The sequence below is a fragment of the Bactrocera neohumeralis genome, chromosome 2, assembly GCF_024586455.1.
Source record: "Bactrocera neohumeralis isolate Rockhampton chromosome 2, APGP_CSIRO_Bneo_wtdbg2-racon-allhic-juicebox.fasta_v2, whole genome shotgun sequence".
NCBI classification, from domain to species: domain Eukaryota; kingdom Metazoa; phylum Arthropoda; class Insecta; order Diptera; family Tephritidae; genus Bactrocera; species Bactrocera neohumeralis.
The window spans coordinates 48,998,328-49,023,840 of record NC_065919.1 but is presented as its reverse complement, the minus strand read 5'-3'; the positions used below and the strand labels follow the sequence as shown (position 1 = coordinate 49,023,840).

Genomic DNA, 25,513 nt, shown 5'->3' with positions numbered 1-25,513 from the left:
CCAACATTTCAAACCACTTTTGTATATATGTATAAGTATTTGTGAGTGTGTGTGTAAACACGACAGCAATTTAATTTAATAACGCAACAGGACAAGGGCAACAGACAAAACGATTTATGGATCACAGCGACCTTCCCCAATAGCGCCGACATGCAACAGCAAACATTACAGAAACAAAATGACAACAAAATTGTGCAACAGCTTTCTCATGTCTTTCGCTCGATGTGACAGTTGCTTTTAAAAGCAGCGAAATGAAGAATCACGTTAAAGGATTTTTTAAATACACAAAAACCGAAGGCAACAAAATAAACAACAAACAAAAAAAGCAACAACACCATAGAAGCGAAATTCATTCATATTGCCAAAGGATTAAGCGAAGAATACGAGGATACGCTTTTGTGCGAGTCTGCAATTTCGCTTTGCCGCTGCGCTCCCCATTGCTTTTGTGCCGCCAAATTTCCGCAAAATAAATCAAAAACATTTACGCCACTTGACGCCGCGTTCAAAGCGAGCGTAAAGTGAAAATCCAAATACAACAACAGCAAATATGCGGAGTGCAATAACGCAAAGCGAAGGGTATTCAGAAAGAATACTAACCCCCACCCCACCCAAAAAAAGAAGAAGAAACGCACTCACACACACACACACACACACACACACACGTGCATGCAGAATAAAAGAAGTCTCCGAACAAAGGTGAAAAGCGCAAAAGTGCTCGGCCGACAATGGCTTAATGCCTCAGCTGCTGCTTTCAATGCGAAGGTGCGCTTAAATGCGTGCATATGTGTGCATATACCCACACATACACACACTGAAAACCATGTGCAACAACCCATCTGTTGACAATATTTGCAACAAGCAGGGAAAGTGGTTGTAACCTAGTCTTTTCTTCCATTACTTGGCGCCTAGTCAAAGCATTATACGGGATTTGTCCGGAAAGTAATAGGACTGAGTCGATTTAAAATAAAAATGATTAAAGTAATCGTGACAATTCTTTAAATACTTGCAAAATAGGCTTCCTCTGCGTCGATGCAGCGCCGCCAGCGCGTTTTCCAAGCATTGAAGGCATTCTCCGAAATAGCCGAATAGCCTTGAGAGCCGAGGTGCATACAGCTTGTATCCCCTCTGTCGTCTCAAAGTGCTTGCCTTTCATCGGCTCTTTCAGGCAAAGAAACAAAAAAGTCCGCGGGCCACATCTGGACTGTAGGGCAGCTGCAGAAGCGTTGGGATGCCGAACTTGGTTAGGTAGCTGTTCACAAGAAAAGCGGTGTGAGCCGGGGCGTTGTCGTGATGCGATGATGTCCCGATTGAGTCTCTTGAGGACTTCCACATAAAATTTGGCGTTGACGGTTTGTCCTTCTTCTTCTTTATTGGCGTAGACACCGCTTACGCAATTATAGCCGAGTTAACAACAGCGCGCCAGTCGTTTCTTCTTTTTGCAATGTGGCGCCAATTGGATATTCCAAGCGAAGCCAAGTCCTTCTCCACTTGGTTCTTCCAACGGAGTGGAGGTCTTCCTCTTCCTCTGCTTCCCCCGACGGGTACTGCGTCGAATACTTTCAGAGCTGGAGTGTTTTCGTCCATTCGGACGACATGACCTAGCCAGCGCAGCCGCTGTCTCTTAATTCGCTGAACTATGTCAATGTCGTTCCATCGAATGCGATATTCGCCGTGGCCATCGCGCAAAGGACCATAAATCATTCGCAGAACTTTTCTCTCGAAAACTCGCAACGTCGACTCATCAGTTGTTGACATCGTCCAAGCCTCTGCACCATATATGTAGCAGGACGGGAATTATGAGTGACTTATAGAATTTGGTTTTTGTTCGTCGAGAGAGGACTTTGCTTCTCAATTGCCTACTTAGTCCGAAGTAGCACCTGTTGGCAAGAGTTATCCTGCGTTGGATTTCCAGGCTTCATGGCCGGGCAATGGAACGTTTGCTCCATCGTCATCGTGTTTGTACAGAAGGAAGAAATTCATGCTGGACGATGCCTTTGATGGCAAAAAGACAATGAGCATCGTTTTCACTTTTTATTTGCTCATTAATCCGGTCTTCATCAGCGGACTCTTCCCGGCCCTCCAAAACGGTATTGCGTCATTGAAAATCACGCTTTTAAAAAGCCCTCTTAGATACGCGATTTCCTCTTGGCTCTTGGCAGTCTTTCGTAATCTGTCCTCTGACATGAGAAGCGAATTAGAAACACTCGAAGTCCATATGTTATGAAGTAGTTTGAAGGTATAATTGGAAGAAAAACTATCGCTGAATGCCTATTGAACGCCATTTGTCACTTGAAATGGTAACTTAATGATATTTGCTAATTATATTTTTATAACCAATAATGCTCTGTTAACCCCGGCTTATTTAAATTTTCTGAACTTATTTATTTATTGCTGAATTAAGACATGCTTTTCTTGTTACCTCGCATATATTTATTTGGTAAAGTTTCACTCTTCCTACTGCTAATTTTGTTCCGTACATGTCTCAAATCGTATGAGAAATGTGCTTTTGAGTAATAAATGTACGCCAGCGCCATCTAGCGGGTTTAAGTACTTTCTTTGACATTATCACTTTATTTGGAATTTAAATAGATGAAACCTTATATAAATATTTCTATTTACCAGTTTATTTACTGTTAGAAGCATTTACTTTCTATTACCAATAGATATTTCGAATGTCAGCGAAATCGAAAGAAAGAATCGAAGAAAAAGTAAATTTGTAAATTTTGTTTTTGATTGCAATGCCAGAAAACGAAAAATCAAAAGTCCAAAGTTCAAGAGGTTTCGTAGAACTACAGTTTTATAACAGATTTATATACGAAAAACGCTATCTTTAATGTTTGAAAAATCAAAAATTGCTTCCAATTGTTTTTCGTGCATTTTGGTGGTCAAAGAGATTAATGAGAATGAGAAATGTCTACGCCCTCAACCCCATCAACCCCCTTTATGAAATTTCTTTTAAGGAATTTAGTTAACACTACTATTTTCAATGTAACTCTTTTTTTTTGGAGTTAAGCGATTCACGGTTGGTATTTTATTGGGCCTACATTTAGGCCAATATTGTTTCGGCGGACAAGAAGTTACATAGCGAACTGAGCGACCTCTGTTGGTATTTAGAAATTATCTATAAAACTTATGAAATCCATGAATACAATTCTCATTTACAAAGTGACCCCTACGGAATGACTACCACTCAAAATTTTGGACCACAGCGTTTCTTTAGTGCGAAGACAGTTTCATTCACCGCAATGTTACTCTATATACATATATACATACATATATGTATAGGTGTACAAATGCACCAAATGTATTCCGGTATATATATGAATATTTAGTCGACGCAAAAGGTGTGGTGCTGCGTTCTAGTGCATGCACTTTTAAATCATACACTCCAGCTGCTAGCGAGTCCTGTGCGGCAGGATGTATGCTGCTATGCGCGTGTGGCAAAAACTAGCGAAAAGAAATAGTGAATGAACTTCAAGTTCAATATGAAATCAATGCGAGTCTGGCGGAATTGAGTGTGTTTGTGTGGCACTTGTGCGGTGTTGCATACTTTTAGGCGTGCAGAAAGGCGTGAAAATCGAATTGTCTGTGGGGAACAGTGGGCTGCAGGGCCTCAAAGTGGATAATAATTTTTATATAATTATATTTTTATATAATTATGTGAATTATTTTAAGAAAATTCAGTTTCCAAATACAATGGAAACTGTGTTATTGAACCACCGATATTGAAGGATTTAAGACTTTTCATATATAACATATATAAGCTATGCTTTCTCTTTAATTTATCTTCTACAAAAAAAAAAAATTAAATAATTTCGCATGAGTTTCATTTCCATTTTTGTTACCCAAACGAGCACTTTGTGCTCACAGTGCAACGGTAATGATTGTAGAAAGCTTCGTGTGAACGGAAGTTAAAGACAACAAAAGTTAGAAATTTCAAGTGAATAACATACAATGGAATATGAGTTCACCGGCAATGAGGCAGCCTTACATGCGCTTACCTCACCTCATCTCATCGCACCTCACCTGTCGTGCGCTTACAACCCGAGGCGAGTTTCAAAGTCTTAGCAGTTAGCTTGTACGGGTGTAATGTATGTAGATGCACTTGGAGATTTAACGAGCTCGATAAGATTTGAAAAAATCTAGTATGAATAAATATTAAGTCTGCAGATATGCACTCATAGTGACTGTGGCAAAATAAAATCAAAGAGTAAAGACATGCAAAGCCGAAAAAGCCTGTTGAAATATGTACGTAGGCTGGCTTTCTATTTTGGAGCTTTGAAACTTTATGTGTCTGTCGGAGAGGAGTTCTGGATAGGACAGCTACATTATTGAATGCACTTCACTTCACTTTGCTGATTTCATTTTGCATAAATTGAGCATAATTCGAATTTAAGACACTTCCAATGACTGAAGTCATCAATAAATTAAATTTGTATTATTATTATTTTTTTTAAAGATGATATTAAATTGTGTAGACTTCTAGTTTCGAGTATCAGCTTTCAGTTATTCAATAGTTTCTTTCTTTTTGTGGTAAAAATATACTTGTATATATCGAGTACCGGTCAAAGTTTACAATAATATTATGAAAAATAGTTCTATCTCTCAGGAGTTATGCTGGATGGCCAAGATCATGTGCAAAAGAAAAGGACACTTGCTTTTTACTCACAAAGTTTCGAAAGAACTGTAAGACGGCTGTTGGCCCAATGACAGGTTATAACTTACTGACGTCACAAGCGTTTGGCATTAGTAACGATGGCACATGCAGAAATTACAGGGAAGTAGGCATGAATTAGAGATGCTGAAACACTTGCTCTGCTTCTTTTAGACCTTATCTAGAACTTGGATTAGATATCTAGAAGCTCAGATTAGATATCTAGAAGCTCAGATTAGATATCTAGAAGCTTCGCATTTCAAGGGACTAGAAGGAGTATCAAAATTAGATATCATGTCTTTATTAAACTTCGCAAAAAGCGTTGACGTCCTACAGCTCGATTAAACTTAACTCCTCCATCTGACATTACTAAGGATCAGTCGAGCTATGTATAGTGTGACAGCCGGCCTGCATGTCCTAACCTAACTTAAGGGATTAACGAAATATCTGCTATGGGTAACTCATTATCTTAACCGACTATTACGGCTTGTATACGTTTCAAAACAGCTCCAACCAGAATAAGTAATCTGTGTTTTTCTTCAGCAGCAAAATCCAGCGCACCTAAAGGAAATAGAGCAAGCGGAGAATCGCACGTAGATCTATGAAAAGCACAAATTTCTACCAGATGTATTTCTTGCGAAAAAATCTTGGCTTTGACACAAAATTATGAGCTCATTCCAGTTAGATTAAATACCTATTTCTAAAATCACACCGTCCAAGTTCAACCATTTACTCAGCAATTAAATTCTAAAGCAATCAGGCTGACAAAATTTGTGTTCCAGTGACCATCTTTGATAGCCCATACACCCTTTACTTGAATTTTAAAATCAAAAACTTTGTTTTGCTTGCGATGGACATCCACTACCTGTCATCTCAATGCTCAGTCCGTCAGTGAGCTTATTAACTTCGGTGGTCGTTCAAGTTTCAGGGCCGGTCTGATTAGTAGCCATATGTCAGTTAAGTTCTGGTTAACGAAAAAGATTCTTTACCGAGGGAAGTAGACTTGGTTAAGTTAAACAAAACTTATCTGATAGCTGGCTACTAACCAGACATTGAGAAAACGGCCCTAAAGGTTCCGACACGCGGTGATTTAATATCTTTATATAATTTTCAATTCTGCATAAGTATTCGGTATTTTATCTACAAATCTGACAAGTTCTGAGGAGTGACTGTCAATATAATATATAGATCAGAAGCGAAATTTAAGAACATCCGAATGCTAATTTATAGGGTAGATCCTTGATCACATTTTGTATAATCGGTGTAATGCCCGAAGTTTTAGGCATTTCGTGAGTATAATGATTTTGGAGGACGCAAACTAGTCAAAGTTGCAGGGAGAAAGCGAGATGAAGCATCTTCGTTGTTATATTTTCTACGAACGCGGCGAGTCTTTGATCCATACTTAAAGATTCTGGGCTTCACAACGGACAGACGTCTATAGTTGTCCAAAGAAATGGCACCTATCCTAACATACAAGGTTTGTCCGGAAAGTAATAGAACTGATTTTCTTCCGCCGCGACTATACATCGGTAGAGGGAGTTCCTAGCTAACGAACGAGCGACTGGTCAGTTGTCTCCGAGCATCAAACAGGACAAATATTATCGCGCGACATGTTTCTATTCAACAAACAGCGTTCGAGCAGATGTGATTCTGTGTCGTGTGCAGCAAAGTTTTGAACTCAGACTTATCGACTATGTACGTATTTGTTAATTTGCCCAGATGATGTTGTGACTTAACTCTTGAACATGCGTAAAAGTACCGGCTCACACCGCCTTTCTTGTGAACAGTTACCTAACCAAGGCCGGCATCCCACCGCTTCCGCAGCCGCCCTACAGCCCAGATGTGGCCCCCCGGACTTTGTTTGTTTCCGGCCGTTGAAAGGCAAGCATTTTAAGACGACAGAGGAGATTAAAGCAGCATGCACCTTGGCTTTCAGACCTATTACTTTCCCGACTAAATATATTAGTTGTCAAATATAATTGTTGAAGGGTACGAGGCATGTAGGAAGTAATATCGCGGCCCTCTGATTTAGTTTACAAACTAAAATTCGAGTTCTAATCAAACAAAGTCGAAATTGTTTTTTTTTTTCAATTTAAACATTGTTATAAGTTAGTGGTACCTATTGCCGATTCTTAAGAGACCCAATGTCATAAAGTGCGTATAGATGACTATATCTATCATTATCAAATGATGGTGAATTATTTCTATTGTCTGAAGTAGTAAGAAGAGTTTGCCATATTTAGGAGATTCCTTAAAATAGCATTAACAATTCAAGGATAAATAGAACAGTTAATAAATTTAAAACTAACCTTTGAACCTAATGAATTGGAAATGAGTCATATTTGTCCGGTGTTTTCTTCCAAGTCGTTACATGATCTTGAATCACGTTTCATGAAGTTCGGGCACCCGTACTTCTTCTTTTTTCTTTACCGGCGTAGACACCGCTTACGTGATTATAGCCAAGTTAACAACAGCGCGCCAGTCGTTTCTTCTTTTCATTATTTGGCGTCAACTGGAGTTACCAAGTGCAGCCGGGTCCTTCTCCATTTGATCTCTCCAATGGAGTGGAGGCCTTCCTCTTCCTCTGCCTCTCCCGGCGGCTGGACTGTTTTCGTTTTCGTCCGCTCGGATGACATTACCTAACCAGCGCAGTCGCTGTCTCGTGATACGCTGAACTATGTCAATGTCGTCGTATATCACGTACAGAGCTCATCGTTCCATTGACTGCGGCACTCGCCGTTGCCAATGCGCAAAGCACCGTAAATCTTCTGCAAAACTGTTCTCTCGAAAACTTGCACTCATCAAATGATGTCACGTGCATGCCTCTGCACAACATAGCAGGACGGGAATGACGCTTGTGGAGTTCGTCGGGAGAGCGGTGCCCATCGCTGCAGCAATGAATTCGCTCTCAGATAAATCAGTTTCAGATAGGAGTGTATCACTGTTTTGGGTTATCTTCTGTTATTCCCAGTAGTCTTCATTTTAAAATTTTTTAAGGCGTTACGTCCACTTGGAAGTCAGAAAAAACGAGTTTTTCGTGACTCTTTTTATTTCCTCCTGAAGTTTCTAGCGATTTCTTGACTTTTGTTAATACATAGGTGGTTCTGCTAATAAAGTCTTTTAAAGATTAGGTCGCCCGCAGTTGAATGTAGGCTAACCCAGTCTAGCTTATATAATTTCGTTTTACTGCCCATATATTTTACAAAGTTATTTTGAGTATGTATGTGTGTGTGGATAACATATTTACTAGATAGCGCGCCGCTGAAATAATCTCAAAGCCCAACTGGCTTTGCAACTAAAATGTTCCTCTAAATTATTGGCATTAAATATTAAGTTCCACTGTGGCAGTTATGCATCCATTAGGTTTACAAAATGCAAAAACACTTGCATATATGTGTTGTTGTTGCTTTATATATTTATGCAAAGTAATAAAAACTTATTGTATTTACAATTCTGTTTTTTCTCTTTCAACTCTTCATTGCATGTACGCACACCAACACACAACGCAATCAAAATCAACAATCAACAACTGTGGCAACACTAACTACAACAACAATAACAACAACTGCGCCGTTGATGACGATGATGACAACAACTTTGTAAATGCGGCTGAACTGGCCACTCCAACACTGACACACCGACACACACACACACACACACACCACCAACTCGCCATGTGTGCGCACACAAACCCAACCGATTTGAAATGGTGACTGCTGAACGGTGTATGGTGAATGCAAATTGCAAATTGCAAATGGCGAATGGCAACAAAAAGGGCGTGGAGTGCTTTTCCGCCTTGGCGCATGCAACGATCATACTGGCGAATGTAATACTTAAAACTGAGGAAATTTATTTAGTAAATCACATCAAACTTTATTTGAAAAACCATCCGGCGGTGGAGGAGCAGGAGCGCCAACGCGCGCACAAGCAACGCATGCAGCAGCAGCAACAACAGCAACAGCGCGCGGCGCTCTGGCTGCTGGACGGCCCGTCGACATCTTCAGCAGCGGCGCGTGCAGCCGCCACCGCGCTCAGCGCCACAGCAGGCGACGCGGGTGCGGGTGCGTGTGCGGCGTCGAGTGCTGGCATAAGTGAAATTAACTATTTCGCAAAAGTTTTATGCGAGAAGCTGGAGCATTGCTTTGATGCTGTCGCCGGCGCTGGAGCTGGTGCTGGTGCTGGCATTGACAACTCGCCGCTCCGTGTCGATACGGCCTACTGTCAGTTGGTGTGCCGTTTCGTTGCCGCTTTGCATGAGGTCTGCTGTCGGTCGCGTCACAAGGACGCGCTGCAATCAGTTTTTCGTTTGGTCTTGGCCGAATCAGCTTTGCTCGATAAGTACTGTAATTTCCTGACGATGGATCAGTGGCGAAAGGCTACGAATGTCGACGGGCACGTGGGTGCAGGCGCTGGCTATGATGGTCATGAGGCCAGTGTTGTTGTCGATGAATGTTGCAGGACGGTGTCGTTGGGGCAGGCGCTGCAGCTGCAGCTGGAAGTCTTGAAACTTTTGTCGGCCATGAAATTGTTAGATCCGGTGGTGATGTTGCAATTGCTAAAGCAACAAAAACAAAACGCATTACAACAACAACAACAACAGCATGCACAGCAAATGGCAACAAATAAGGAGCGACTGAAGTGGTACGACAACATGCAGCGGACACTTCTGAGTGAAATTTGCCAGCAAAATGTAAGTGCCCCAGCTAGTGCTGATGATAACTGTTAACAAAGGCGCTGGGTGGCGCCCATATGCTCGGTTCGGCGGTAGAGAGCGACGCGCGCGGACGTGTGCAACACAGTTAGTAAGCGGAAAAGTGTGTATGTGCGCGCGCTTATGTCTATGCATGCGCCTGTATGTATGTATATAGCAGTGTGTGTAGGTATGTGTGTGCCATGTCCACTTTTGCCACTTGTAGCACATTAAATTAATTTGAATTTTGTTCAAATTGTGTTATTCTCAGCCTCTGCCCACAGTAGGCCGTGGCAGTCCCATACATGTAACTATGTCAACTGTTGGACCCGTTATTTTAGCGCCCCACAACTGAGTCTAATAAGTTTTAAACACTTCTGCTCGTAAAAGTTGTAATTTTGTGGCTTTTGCTTGCGATTTATGCGCAATTGAGATGCGGCGTTGTGCCTGGTCGCCCTTAACTTGGCTCATGTTGGAGAAGTGCTCGTGTTAAGGAAGTGCTGATTTCGTCTGTGTAAACAGCAGTTGAACTAGCCGCAGTTAAATGCAAAATTTCGCTACAATCATAAGCAGATTATGGGCTTTTATGCAACAAGAGATTTAGTATTTTATTTTAGAAACTTTTATATCAGCAAATTATTCCAATTCATGGCTGTTTGAGTGTTGTTTAAAAAAAGTTCGAAAATATTGATATTTTTTATGCTTGTGACTGATTCAGAACTGTTTTGAAGAAAGTATAGGTCATTACGAGGCTAAATAGGATTACTATGGAAATTATTCAGGCAAGAACTCGGATTACACATTTTTCAACTTACCTTATGACGCGATTTCCCAGCATTGAAGACGTCACTGAAAGCATACTCCGGAATAGCCTTGAGAGCCGTGGTGCATGCTGCTTGGATCCGTTCTGTCGTCTCAAAATGCTTGCCTTTCATCGGGCCTTTTCATGCAATGAAAAAAAAAAAGATCCATGACTCGTCATCTGTGATTACATTATTCAAAATTTGGGGGTCACTTTCACACATATTCAAATTTTCTTGGCACATTCCGCGATATCTGGTCGTCAGTGAGCACTTTTGGAACCATCTCCGCGCACACCTTGCGCATGTTCAAGTGCTCCGTCACAATGTCATGAACCACAGATTTTGATAAATTTAACAACTGGACAATTAAACGAATACTTAGTCGACACGAGTCATATTGTAGGTGTTTGTCGAAGTCGCAGGTCTCCCAGGACGGTCTTAATCAGCGACCTCTTCCTGGCCCTCCAAAAAGGTCTGGTGCCACCGAAACGTACCAGTTCTTGCTAAAGCAACATCTGGGTAAGCCTGCTTGATCATATTAAACGTCTCTTTACTAAGTTTCACACAGAATTTAATCGCATACATCTGCTCTAACGAACGCTGGAGAATTCAGCTCCGTATAATAGGACGCTGATTGTCGTCGACATTAGGAGCTTACTTTTTTCTTGGCTGGGGCCTCCTATGTTGGTGAAGGTGACTTTTGCTGGCTTTCCTGCGGCGTGTTGGATTTATACCCAGCAAGTAGTCTGGGGTCCAGTCTTACGCCTGCTTTTTGAGTCCTAAGAATATCCGAATATCCAAATATTTATTTCGTGGGGTGTGTGATTATTTGTTAGCTCTGTTTTTTCTGTAGCGAGTTGGAGGTAAGCTTCCTTCTGTGTCTCTTGCTGTAATTACCGCTACAATGTCATCTGTGTAAGTACGATTCGTCGTATGTGCCTACAATGGATCCTTGTGTTGCTTCTGTCGTGACCGCTAGCAGTTTTTTGTTACTAAGGTAGCTCTGCACCATAGCTCCGAGGTATTCGGCGATTTTAAAGCTTTTTTTCGAGAGCTTCGATCATACAAATCCCCCCTTCTAGCGTTGTTGAAGGCATTTCGGACAGCTAAAGTCATCAGCCAACAGGTGCTACTTCGGACTGAGTAGGCAATTGAGAAGCAAAGTCCTCTCTCGACAAACAAAAACCAAACTCTATAAGTCACTCATAATTCCCGTCCTGCTATATGGAGCAGAGGCTTGGACGATGTCAACAACTGATGAGTCGACGTTGCGAGTTTTCGGAAGAAAAGTTCTGCGAAAGATTTACGCCTTTGCTTTTTTGGCCAAGAATATCGATTCGATGGAACGATATTACGAGATATATGACGATATTGACATAGTTGCGAATTAAAATACAGCGGCTACGCTGGCTAGGTCATGTTGTCCGAATGGACGGAAACACTCCAGCTCTGAAAGTATTCGACGCTGTACCCGCCGGGGTAAGCAGAGGAAGAGGAAGACCTCCACTCCGTTGGAAGGACCAGGTGGAGAAGGACCTGGCTACGCTTGGAATATCCAATTGGCGCCACGTAGCGAAAAGAAGAAACGACTGGCGCGCTCTTGTTAACTCGGCTATAATCGCGTAAGCGGTGTCTACGCCAATTAAGAAGAAGAAGAAAGTCGTCAGCTACGCTGTGCGGCTTCTACACTTTCAATGACGCATTTTATAGTTCCCAGAGTTGATCTGCCTGTCGGCTCTAAAGTCGGTTATCTACGGGAGAGTCCTCCAGCTTCGTTGATAGCCGTTTGGAGTCTGGGTTTAAGTAGCCTTTCATAGTGCTTTCCCGCTATGTCAAGCATGCATGGCAAGTTGAGATCTCCTTTTCCCTTACTGATTAGCACCAGTCGTTGTCTTTAAAGGGTTCAGCGAATACCTGTATTCCGGCTTCGAGGCAGGCGTTGTACATTTTCAATAGTAATGCCGGTCGTTCGGCAGCGATATTTTTCAGGATTTCTGTTGGTATCCCGAGTTGGGCCCAGTGATTTAGTGGCCTTGAGCTTGCTGGTGGCTAGTTGAAGCTCTGCGAATGTAAACTGAGGGATTTGCGGAAATTTTAGAGTATGTACGAGGGCTGCTATATATATTTCTGGCCTAATAATGAAAATAGGAATATTTATCAACGAAAATGGTTTTATTGTTTTTAAAAATATTCTCCATCAAGATTTATACTTTTTGCATGCGCTCAAACCAATTTTCGAAGCACTTTTTCTACTCCGATTGAGACAGCATCTTCTGGCGACGAAAATCGTTGACCACGCATTATTTTCTTGATGTGTGGGAATAAAAAAAAGTCATTGGGTGCCAAGTCAGGGCTGTACGGCGGATGACCCATCAATTCGACGTTTTGGCCGGTCAAAAAGGCGCTGGTTTGAGCCGATGTGTGAGAGCTCGCATTGTCATGGTGCACAATGATTCGTCTTCTCTTGTTCGTTTTTCGAATTTCTCCGAAGACTTCAGGCAAACAAATGGTGGTGTACCACTCAGAATTGACCGTCCTACGTTGCTCAAGCGGAACAGTCGCCACATGACCAGTTTTGCCGAAGAAACAGGCGAACATTTGCTTCGAAGTGCTTCTTCCACGAACAACTTTCGTTGGATTTGGCTCGTCTTGGAAGACCCACACGGTCGATTGCTGTTTTGTTTCGGGCTCATACGCATAGATCCATGATTCGTCACCTGTGGCGATCTTATAAACGGCTTTTGAAGCACCGCGATCGTATTTTTTCAGCATTTCTTTACACCAATCCACACGATTGTCAAATTGTGCGGGACCCAACGAGAACAAACCTTTTTTACGGCCAGGTGTTCATGCAATATCGAATGTATGCTGGTGGGAGAAATGCATAGGCATGCTTCTATCTGAAGGTATGTTACATGACGGTCTTGCATTATCAGTTCACGCACGGCATCGATGTTTTCTGTCACAACGGCTGTTTTTGGACGACCTTCACGGAATTCGTCTTTGAGCGAGCGTCGGCCACGATTGAATTCGTTGTACCAGTTTTTCACAGTTTTATAGGATGGTGCTTCATAGCCATACAAAGATTTTAGTTCATCGATGCACTCTTGTCGTGATAATCCACGTCGAAAGTTGTGAAAAATGATCGCACGAAAATGTTCACGAGTTAATTCCATTTTTGGCCGAGATGAATTTTTTAATTCCCTGTAAATAAAACAATTCACGATTAAATGACAAAACGTTCTGAGTGATGTTATGCTAGAAAATGTCAAACTTTCCAATGGAAATGTCAGATTGCACCTGGCAACACTTAGTGTTGCCTAGGCCAGAAATATATATAGCAGCCTCCGTAATTAAAAAGTACTCCTTGAAACGATCTGGTATTCATGGATAGGTACTTTGAAATCTTGACGATCCACTGACAAGTAAAAATTTCATAGAGTTAAAATATCAATATATTTGGTTTCAAATACTCATTTGTTCCCACTACTTTATATCCTTCTTCATAAAAATTAGGAAAATTGCGATAATAATTTTTAGTGATCTTAATTAAAAAAAAGTATAATGCCTAAATCTACAAAATTTATTTTTATCTGTCGGTTAAGTTTTTCATGACGAGAATTACATCTAAAAGACTTTCCGGAATTTCACCACGTTTCGAGTTTTCCTCCAAATTATATAAACGGATAGCTTTAATTGTGGCTAGTTTAAAAAAAACGTTTAGTGAAATCAAACCCAATAACAGCAACAACCTATAAAAAGTCTCTTTTATTAAAGTAAATTAAAGTACTTAAATAAAGTAAACAATAACCAAAATAAACTAAAACTAAAGTAAACTTAAATTAAAGGAAATTACAACAAATCATCACAAAAACATTTTATGAAAAGTTATCTTTAACTAAAGTGAACTTTTACTAAAGTAAACTATAACTAAAGTAAACTAAAATAATCACAAAAACTTTATATGAAAAGGTTAACTATAAGTAAAGTTAACTTTAACTAAAGTAAACTATAAGTAAAGTTAACTTTAGCTAAAGTAAACTATAAGTAAAGTCACCTGTAAGTAAAGTAAATTATAAGTAAAGTATACTTTTACTTAGGTAAACTATAAGTAAAGTTACCTTTAACTAAAGTAAACTAAAATAATCACAAAAACACTCTATGAAAAAGTTAACGTTAACTAAAGTCAACTATAAAACAGTAGAAAAATTGATTTATATAATAAAAAATCTAATTGAATTTAAGGGTTGCCTTCGATTTGTTCCCGTTACTAGCGCCGTAGTTATAAGTACCAAGCCTGCTTAGCCTCAGAATACACTGCACGGCGCTCGTTAAAAATGCAAGTAAGTGAACTTCAAACTAATTTTCGTGATTTATGCGATCACATAGAAAACTATTTTAATTAAGTCCTAACTACACTTTAAATGCTTTATGTATGGCAGCCGTGCAGACGGCTGCGCCAGCAACGGCGACGTTGCGCATCAAATAGTCCGTGTGTTTGCCTCAGCGCGCTCATTACTGCGCCATTTGAAGTGCCACGTGATTGAGGCGGTGGCGAGGACGACGGCGTTGACGGCAGCGCCCACAGTGAAGGCCTGGAACGCGCTTGGGCTGCGAAAATGTGCTGACCACGCCCCGCATGTCGCGTATGCAGCGAGCCGTTTGCGTACTCATGCGAATTTCAGTTTTTCATTTCCTACCGCGCTTTGTGCTCCAGTTAACAGTTACTGCTTTCCTGTGCCCGTCGCTTGTCTAGCCGAAGTCTTGCATTCGTACACTAATTTGCGCATTCACTTTTTACGCGCTCTCATTCAATTTGTGGTCTAATAATTATTCTCAACCAAATCTTTTCACACCTCCCCACCCTCCTATAGCCGTATGCGCGCGACTGGTCAACGCAACAAGTGCGCCAACTGCTGGACTTGGGCGGTGCAACGTTTCTGAATTTCCTAATTACGGAGAATTTCGAATTAATCAGCGATTTGTGTGAAGTGGCCGCTGCGCAGGCGACGCACGAAGCGGCTAGCGAATTGGACGCATTATGGTTGAATGCGTTGCTGCAACATGCCAGCGCGCTCAACAAGGTACGTGTGCTGAACCATTTATATGCATTATTATGTTTCATATTTGTTGTAGTTAAAATCATATTTTGTTGTTATTTAGCTTCCACCATTATGCTTGTCTATAATGTTTTAATGTGTTTTTCTGTTCTTTTTTACCACAGCACTCGATACGCGCGCTGCCGCCTCTATTGCTGCGCTTATGCAACGCCTCAAGGACCTCCGTTACCGGTTGTAATCTCCAAATGGCGCTACTTAGCCTACAACTATTGCAGCGCTTACATGCGCGCCACAACAATGCGCGCGCTTTGCAAGTGCGTTTGGAGCGTTTAGCGCGTCGCCTTGTATTTAGCTGCAGCGCCGCGCCACTCCAGCGTCAGCAGTTAGTGCAGCAATTGACGGAATTGGCTGGGGATCGACTAACGGCGATTGGCACTAACAACTCATCAACGACTTTGTAAGTTGCCGCAGCGCGGCGTGCATTTCAATGAAAGTGGGAAAATTGAAAAAAATCGATTGCCAGTAATCGCTCACTGTTCGCTTTCTTTATCAATGAAATTATTTGTTTTTTTTTTTCATTTTTATTATGACTTTTGTTTTACATTTTCCTATTATTTGTTCATATTTCTTACCTACCTACCTTCGTTTGTTCTTCTCTTTCGCATGCTTCACCGTTGTTAAGCAGCTGGCAGCAGTTGTTGTTGGACACTCAAGAATGCAAACCGGCTGCTCAACCATTAGCATCGCTGGCGAAGGAGCAACAGCAGCAGCAGCAGCTTCAGCAGCGCATAATTGACGAGAAGTGGCTGTTGAGCCAGGTGAGTTTATCGCTAGCATGCTTGAGCGCTACTTGTACGCTTCCGCTTTGTTGCCCTCAACCCACTAGGCATTTGGCTCGATCCAGCGCTCAAGCAGTGATGAGCTGAAATCATTCACTTGTCATGCTTGTGTCCAACGCTTTTTGCCGTTACCTTGGAATAATTGCTCGCCATTAGTTGCAAGCACTTATTTATGATTTTTTTAATATTTTTTTTTTGTAATTTTTTTATGTTTTTCTACAATTTTTTTTATTTGCCATTTTTTTATTTTTTTTTTTGCATTTTTTGCATTTCTACATTTGCCTGTAGTGCTCTCCTTTTGCATTTGTGCATGTATTGTATTTCCTTTTAGTCGCGTCCATAGTTTTTTGCCAATTATTTCATTGATTATACAGTGGAGCGTTTTTATTAGTAGCGCTTAGTGCTCGCTTTGTTGTTGTAATGTCAGTATGGCATTTCATTTGCATATTTCGTGTCTCGTGCAGTCACGTTTCACAGTTATTTTTAACAAGTTGTTGTCCACTTGTGCTTTTTTTCTTCAATAAATTCACTGCAAAATATTATTCGAAACAAAAAATGTGTGTTGGCAAGCCTGTGCGGCTGCATGCAATTACCAAGGTGCTTAACTAAATTGCTGATTCAATATTTTATGCAACTAATTCCGTGTTTGTGCATTTAAAATGCAATTTTGCTTCAAATAAACGAACTTTTCAAATCAAGCGCTGGACGCATTCAAAGTGCTTACCGTTTTTAATCATAACTTTGCCAACAAAAAGAAAAAAATGACAATGAAAAGCACTTAATTCATATTTTAGTTGTTTTTTTTGCTGCCATAAATTAATTAAGTTTTCTAAAATCACTTTACGCTGCGTTGTTTTTCAATATTTTTTATGTTTTTGTTTTTTCCATTGTAGTTTTAACCGATTAAAATTTTATTGCGGTGGCAACCATGTGTTAATTGAACTCATGTCTTTGATTTATTTATATTTTATGTTTTTAGTGTATTGGGGTTACCAACTTGCAAGTGGTAAATCGAAACGGTGTATATTCTATACTTGTAGATTTACGCTATTACTTTTTGGAACTGTATAGTACTACGAACGAACTGTAAATTAAATATTTTCAAAGTCACCATAAGTCCAGCATTATCAAATTTCTCTGTGTTTCTTGAAAACTCCCATTAAATTTTTTCTTCCATCGATTGCCGTATAAAACTTTGATTACGATAAGGCAACACCATTTTTATTTAGAAAACTACAAATTTCAAAACTTAAAAATAATTTTTAAGAATACTAGTATGAGCAAAAAATAGTAAGACTTTGTTCACAATATTAAAATTCCTAACTTATTCTTTAAAATCCCCTCAAAGTAAGCCCGCTTGGCTCCAATACACTTGTGCCAACGTTTTTTCCAATCCTCGAAACAGTTCTATTACGGAATAGCCTTCAATGCGCGTGGCGATTCACATTTAATGTCCTTAATTGACTCAAAACGGTTTCCCCGAAGCGATTGTTCGAGTTTGCTGAATAATCAAAAGACACTCGGAACTAAATCAGGCGAATGCGTTGGTTGCGGCACGATATTGTTTGAAAATTTGGTGAAAAACTCACGACGTTAACACGACACTGTTTTTCGAAAAAAATTGACTGACTTTGGAACCAATCGTGTTTTCACTTTTCTTAGGCCTCAAAATGGTTTTCACTGATTCTTGTGATATTCCAACGTTGCCAGTCAGATCTCTGACTGTTAATCTTCGATTCTCAAACGCCAATGCCTTTATTTTATTGACGTGTCTTTCATCAGTTGATGTTGATGGCCGTACTGGATGTGGTCTTGGAAAGATTTGTACCAAACAAAAACACTTGCTCATGACAAACAATTAACACCGAAGGCCTTTTCTAACATTCTGAACATTTTGGCACTAGAAATTCGATTCCGCACACAATATTTAATGGAACTTCTTTGTTGAGTAATTTCACTCATCGTAAAAATCGACGAATGTTTATTGGTAAAATAGCCTGACATCTTTTTTGGCAACCTGCAACTAAATTTTCCTCATATTCTACAGGAAGCGGCATCCAAGTGTGTTGGAATAGTTGTATAAAATCTTTTTTTGGTATTTTGGCTTCCGTTAAAGCCCAAATAAATTTCCACTGTATACAAGTTCGGTTAGGTTAGGTAAATAGGCTGATATTTGTGAGGTCACGTGTAATCCTACTTGGACTTCTAGAGACGCTTGGTCGTTGTGAGGCGCACAACTCCTAGGTATAGATAAAAATGACTGTGGTATATGTAGAAAGCGTTTAGAGCCAGCCACACATTTATTGAGGTGGCTAATATCTACATATACTCCAGACAATTCGCCAGGTTCGTAGAAATTTGTCAAGGTGCTACAACCTTAGTCTGTTGAAAGCTCAACAGTGAAGGAGAAATTGTTTGGATTTTTCCACATCTTCTTTCTCCCTGCAACTTTGACAAGCTGCGTTCTCAAAATCTTTAGCCCTTGAGTACAGAGTCTGCTTCCAAGTTTCAGATCATTGTCTTATTCAATCATGGGTCTTTTTGCCGTAAAACATTCGAGCAGTGTTTTTAATTCTAAAGATGTTTAAGATTTCCTTGAAGCACCTCAAGACTACAAATCCAATATATCTACAAGTATATACATATGTACAGTTGAACTTTTATAACTCGAAGTTTTACATAACTCAAACTCTTGAATTGACAATAGAAGTCAAATTTCATACAATTTTTTCTTCCATAACTCAAAGTTTTTTTCGTGGATTTTGGTGATTCCAGTTAGGAAAGTTCAACTGTATATATAGTATAATTGCTTGTATTCCGATCCTCTGCTTGAGGTTAAGGTATTTTCTTGGCTTCGATTTTTGCTAGTTGCAAGAGTATAAAATATTCAGTTGCACCAGAACTTAGTCCTTTCTTACTTATTACAATGTGTCTTTTTGAGAGTAGGGGTTTGATTACTGTACTGCTACAAATTTTTTTAGCTTCGCGTAAACTGAGCAGGAGGGCACAATACACCTAAGGTCGCGGTGCATTCCTCATCAATAAATCTATTCTAACTGAGCAGTCGTTTCTTTTCAAAGAGGAAAACATCTTTGCCTTTACTCTTAGATGATTCGTTATTCTTCCCTCTTTCTGGTTTGTCATCTTTCTTTCCAGTTTCTCACAATTACGGAACTCGTATTCAATTACTTTGTAGTTTGTTTATTAGTCCAATTTAACATCTGTCATCTGATTTTCTTGAAGTTAGGTGCGTTTGTACAAGTATGAATGTATCTATCTATTGCTCCATGTTGTTTGATTTAAATATAATTTTTTTTTTTTTGTTTCCTCTTATCACATGTTCTCGAGTATACCTACTATGTTGAATCCTTCCGAAACTCCTCTCTTCATTTTCGTTGAGCCAAAAGACTTGCATGTCGTCTGACATGGTGTTGTTGTGACGGTTTCATTATAATCTGGTGCTGTGTTTATATTATAGATGATTATCAGTTTGAGCAGCCACCTCATTATTAGACAATACACTTCAAATCTCAACAAAACAAAAAAGCATTAGCAATTAAGATTTTGTTATGTATATTTAGTTGGAGTTGCTGTTTAGTGAGCTGTTGTCCATAACACCTCAACAGGACGTATCGCTAAGGGAACATTGTTCTTAAATTGTGTTCATCTGAACGTGTAGCTTTACAAGAGCGGCACCTTGCTGGCGGTTCATACACTGTGTGGGCGTGTTCCTACGGACAAACTGAGCAGTGAATTTACTCGATGGTTTGGTTGTATGTACTAAGAAGTGGTGCTTTGTCTTTATTTCAATTGCCATCAGGAAGTACTTAGGGGCATTGGTCCAGTTGCGCAATGTCTACTCTAAAAAGAGAGGGATGAGCTTTCTTGTTTCATCGTTTGTGTTGTTTTATCCTTCATTTCGAAGTTGTTGCATAGTGGCGACTGTCTTTGATCCCATGATACCACGGCTGTCAAATCTACCTAACCGGAGCGCACCAAGATTCATATTCGGCCAAGGACTGTTTAATTGAGGTAGATATACGCAATTTTTGCAGCGTTCAAAACTCAATTGTCGAGTGAACGTGTTTCGGTATTTTCAAAGTTTTCAGCCAACCGTGAATTTGACTTCCAGTCAGGGCAATAATACGTAGGTTGCTATATATATTTCTGGCCTAACAATGTAAATAGGCATATTTTTCAACGAAAATGGTTTTTTTTTTGTTTTTTTTTTTTGTCGATTGCTGTTTTGTTTCGGGCTCATACGCATTGATCCATGATTCGTCACCTGTGATGATCTTATAAACGTCTTTTGAAGCACCGCGATCGTATTTTTTCAGCATTTGTTTACACCAATCCACACGAGCCTTTTTTTGAGCGATTGTCAAATTGTTTGGGATCCAACGAGAACAAACCTTTTTTACGGCCAGGTGTTCATGCAATATCGAATGTATGCTGGTGGGAGAAATGCATAAGCATGCCTCTATCTGAAGGTATGTTACATGACGGTCTCGCATGATCAGTTCACGTACGGCATCGATGTTTTCTGCCACAACGGCTGTTTTTGGACGACCTTCACGGAATTCGTCTTTGAGCGAGCGTCGGCCACGATTGAATTCGTTGTACCAGTTTCTCACAGTGCTATAGGATGGTGCTTCATAGCCATTCAAAGATTTTAGTTCATCGATGCACTCTTGTCGTGATAATCCACGTCGAAAGTTGTGAAAAATTATCGCACGAAAATGTTCACGAGTTAATTCCATTTTTTGGCCGAGATGAATTTTTTAATTCCCTGTAAATAAAACAATTCACGATTAAATGACAAAACGTTCTGAGTGATGTTATGCTAAAAAATGTCAAACTTTCCAATGGAAATGTCAGATTGCACCTGGCAACACTTAGTTGCCCTAGGCCAGAATATATATAGCAGCCCTCTTAAAGATACTTATAATGCTATAAGAGGTGACCGAAGTGATCTCTGTGAACTGTGTCTAAGTCGATAAATAAGTCTTGTTATTACATACTCTAATGTTGTGTTTTCTTCTCTAACTATAAAAGAATTTGAGTTGGTCAGCTTTATTTCAGAAAATATTAGGTTAGCTAATATTTTTAATCTCGGCAATCAAAGGTCGTCATGTGCTCTTCTAACTCTAAAAAATCTATTTATATAGTTCGTGCTGGTACTCAAATGTGATGTAATTAATTTTTGGTGGTCTCCGTAGTTTTGCTAATCAATATCAATTGTAGAAAGAAAGAACAAGTCTTCATATTTACTTCATACTGCTCCTACAACTAGAGTTTGGTTCACTGGCTTGCCTATAGGTTATCTGGTACATACATTCCGCAGAGTGGGGAAATAATTCACAGTTGCGTCCACTGCTCTAGCTTCTAGTTGAGGAGATAAAATCATATCATTTATTACCGTTATAACATATGGTATATATTTCGATCTTAAAGCTAGAGCTTATATAACTTGCAGTCCAAGTAGTAAATACCTTACCACGCAGTTTAAACTGCACTAGGCGGTGTAATTTTCTCCCCGATCCGAGGATTCCAGGTTACAAAAAGCTTTTCTTCACTCTAGCGAACCAAGTGTGTTGATTCCACAGCTATTTCATTTCTTGCTAACTCTTTATACATTTGAATACACCTGCATTAAAACAAATATATTCTGCTTTTCTTTTATTACATATTTCCGCTTGGAATCTGCTCGGAAACAAATTGCCATCCCGATATTCACTACGACACCTCGTTTTCTTTCCGCTAACCACTCGCAGTTAATTAAATTCTCCGCACAATCGGACTATGGCGCTCAGCAACTATCGCGCATTCTACTGGAGATACAATCCGAGCAAAAACTCTATAAAATATTCAACAGCAGCGAGTTCGCGGTGGCGCGAGTGTTGCGGCATGCAATTGCTAGCTCAATGCAAGCGATGCTGGCCGCCTTCCGCAACAATTGCATACAACATAATCCACATATACACTACATGCAACCGAATCCATTAGTGCGCGTTACGCTGGCCGTCTTGATGACACGTATTAGCGAGGAAATTGCCGCACCAGGCAACCGAAGCTGCGACTTACACATACCAATTACGGCAACACTGGGCGGAGGTGTTACCACGGAGGCGGTGCCGACAAGCAGCGAAACCCAGGCGCATGTGGCAAGTGGCGATGGTTTTTACCTGTGCGCCAGTGTGGTCACACTGTTGGAGCATGTAAAGAAAGTGGAGGACACGGCGCTGCTCTACATCGAGTCCAGATTCATTGATAAGTTTGTGCGTGAGCAACTCTTGCGACACGAACATGTGGCAACACTGTTAGGCTTCTTGAATTGGTGTTGCCTCCAAGCGCAGCAACTGCTGCAGCGGCAGGAGGAACAAAAATGTCAACAACAACAATTTACGCTTGCACTGTTGCAATGTATTGCGGCGTTGTTGCAACAGCGCTTCATCTGGATGGAACTTAATCAAATGGAAAAGCCAAGTACCGCACCGACAACAACAGCAACGGCGGATGGCAGCGCCGCTACGGCCGCGTCGAATTCCAACACTGCTGGCAGCCTATTGTCGCCTCCACAACGCAATTTGTTGTTGTGCCGTGTGCTGGACGTCTTGGTGTTGGCCGCCAGGCAGTCGCTGCAACACACCATCTTCTACAAGCATTACAAGCAACAAGCGCTGTTGGTCGACGGCAGCGGAAGTGCCGATGGCGTCGCAAGCATGGACAGTGAACAGCAGAATATCTTCAATGCTTTGTCTGCGGCAGCGGCTGTCACGGCGCTGGAGGGCGCTTTGCAAACAAAAGACAGCGAAGCGGAAGTCAATGATGTTGCCGTCGGACGTCTGTTGCAAGCGTATGCACCACAGGCTGTTTTTATGGCGAAACTGATAGAGATGCGCGCGGCGGAGACGACGAGTGGCGCGGCACATCTCTCAGCCGCCTATCTGACGGGTGGCGCAGGTAACGGTGTCTGCTCGTTGGGCAGCGCTGGTGGTGCGTTGAGTGGTGGTGGCAGCAGCGGCCTGGGTATGTCCTCAGGTGCGACGGGTGCCGTTGGTGTTGGTGCAACGGGCGGTGTACGTGCGGAGTTCGACAATGGCTGCAATGCGGGTGGCACCCACACACCAATGGTGAGTTGTTGGCATATGAGAAATGCAAAGATTATGATGTCTTTGTTGCGCATGTTGTTGCTGTCTTCTGTATCTTTCATACGTCTATCGCCTTTCTGCTTCTCTTTTCAGCACCTTTTGTCCATGATTGGTGTTGCGGTGTTGCGCACGCATCAGTTTTATGCTTATGCCGTGACACCGTTCGAAATAATACAGCAACAACAACGCGAATTGCGTATCGAACAATTGTCACCTGCCAAGCGCGCTGGCCAACCGTCACAAACAACAACCTCGGCGGCCGCCACGGCAGCAGCTTCGAGTGGCAAGCTGCCAACGATTCCCGTGGAGAGTCTCAGTGATGTGGATGTGCTAAGGAAATTCGTGAAGAGGTAAGCTTCAGTTTCACTGCTCTTGAAACATTACAGTTTTCGTAGAGTTTCTTCACTGAAAGTTGATTTTGGTAGTAGAGCTCCATATATAATCACATTGTTTTTGCTTCAACTTAATAAGTCCGGCTAATGCAGGTAGACATTATCATTTTCAAGGTCATAGTATAATTTTAACGCACAATTATGTGTAACGGGATATGTGGAACTTTTGGTTTTGATTCGAGCGGTTCTAGAGACTCTTACTTATTACATCACTATATATTTCCGTTATATTCGAACGTGGTTAAATTATCACAAAAGTGAAGTTTCTAAATTTTGCTATAACATTTACCGTTAGTTGACTAGTTTCACTTTTGTCTATTTCGCTTGCCAAAGTCATTGTCAACGGCATCTCAACAACAGCATGGTTCTTATCGTCCTGATATTTTATGTCTTGGCTTCGGTTTAGTTGCTGTTGTTGCTCCAAGTACTGACGTTGCTGTTGGAGACAACTTGTCAAAATGTCGGTGACACTGCAAACAGGAGACAAGACGGAATTGTGTGTGAAGTCGTGCTTCGAAAAGGAGAGACAAATTGTGCTTTGTTGCAACATGTGCATGTTGTTGCAACATAGATGCGCACACATATTTTATTTTATTGAAATAGTTGCTCGCCAAAAAGGTTGGAGGTAAGAAATTTTTTTCAGTTAGTTAGGTTAGGTCAGTTAGTTTTCGCTTTTCGATATAGTAATTTTAAATTGTATACTATTCTTCTTAACTACTCTTTATTCAAAGCATTAATAGTGGACCTACATGGACAATCTTGCCCGTAAGGTAGCAAAATGTATTGCTTTTGTCAGCTCGCGAGTTCATAGATCCATAGCTTGCAACTTGCTCCATTAACCAAATTTTAGACTATTTCGACTATTTGCCGTTTCGAAAATCCAAGAAGTAATCTCTTATCGAAGTGTTATTGGTTTAGAATTCTTTTATGTCAGGCTTATGAAGTGACTTTCTGTTGTTGTTGTGGTAGCGGCAGAAATCTGCCGAGTTGACAGTCCTTGACCTGGGTTCGTTCGTTTATGTAGACCCGAATCTGTGTGACTTTCAAGTCGTATGTTGTTGCTGGACTCTGTTTAAGGGAAAGCGCAAAATTAGCAGTCATCAAAGTCACTTGACTCTTCTTCTTCTTTACTAGCGCAGAAACCGTTAACGCGGTTAAAGCCGAGTCAACAACAGCACGCCAGTCGTTTCTTCTTTTTGCAAAGTGACGCCAATTAGAGATTCCAAGCGAAGCCAGGTTCTTATCCACCTGGTCCTTCCAACGGAGTGGATACATTCCTCTTCCTCTGCTTCCCCCGGCGGGTACGGCGTCTCGAATACTTTCAGAGCTGGAGTGTTTTCGTCCATACGGACGACATGACCTAGCCAGCGCAGCCGCTGTCTTTTAATTCGCTAAACTATGTCAATGTCGTCGTATATCTCTCATCGTTCCATCGAATGCGATATTCGCCGTGGCCAATGCGCAAAGGACCATAAATCTTTCGCAGAACTTTTCTCTCGAAAACTCGCAACGTCGACTCATCAGTTGTTGCCATCGTCCAAGCCTCTGCACCATATAGCAGGACGGGAATTATGAGCGACTTATAGAGTTTGGCTTTTGTTCGTCGAGAGAGGACTTTACTTTTCAATTGTCTACTCAGTCCGAAGTAGCACCTGTTGGCAAGAGCAATCCTGCGTTGGATTTTCAGGCTGACATTGTTGGTGGTGTTTATACTGGTTCCAAGATAGACGAAATTATCCACAACTTCAAAGTTATGACTGTCAACAGTGACATGAAAGCCAAGTCACGAGTGCGACGACTGTTTGTTTGATGACAGGAGATATTTCGTCTTGCCCTCGTCCACTGCCAGACCCATTTGCTTTGCATTCTTATCCAGTCTAGAAAAAACAGAACTAACGGAGCGGGTGTTGAGCCCAATGATATC

General features: G+C 41.0%; 1 protein-coding gene across 2 annotated transcripts in view; it reads left to right on the top strand.

Moving 5' to 3' along the window:
- The window catches only part of LOC126750928 (uncharacterized), a 208,718-nt gene that overhangs the window by 102,250 nt on the left and 80,955 nt on the right, over window positions 1–25,513 (top strand). For both annotated transcript variants that reach the window (XM_050460742.1, XM_050460741.1), the window contains 6 exons: window positions 8,430–9,344; window positions 15,022–15,231; window positions 15,372–15,664; window positions 15,893–16,025; window positions 21,821–23,179; window positions 23,291–23,547. In XM_050460742.1, the coding sequence (XP_050316699.1) occupies window positions 8,430–9,344; window positions 15,022–15,231; window positions 15,372–15,664; window positions 15,893–16,025; window positions 21,821–23,179; window positions 23,291–23,547 (3,167 nt within the window). The remainder of the gene's footprint in view (window positions 1–8,429; window positions 9,345–15,021; window positions 15,232–15,371; window positions 15,665–15,892; window positions 16,026–21,820; window positions 23,180–23,290; window positions 23,548–25,513) is intronic.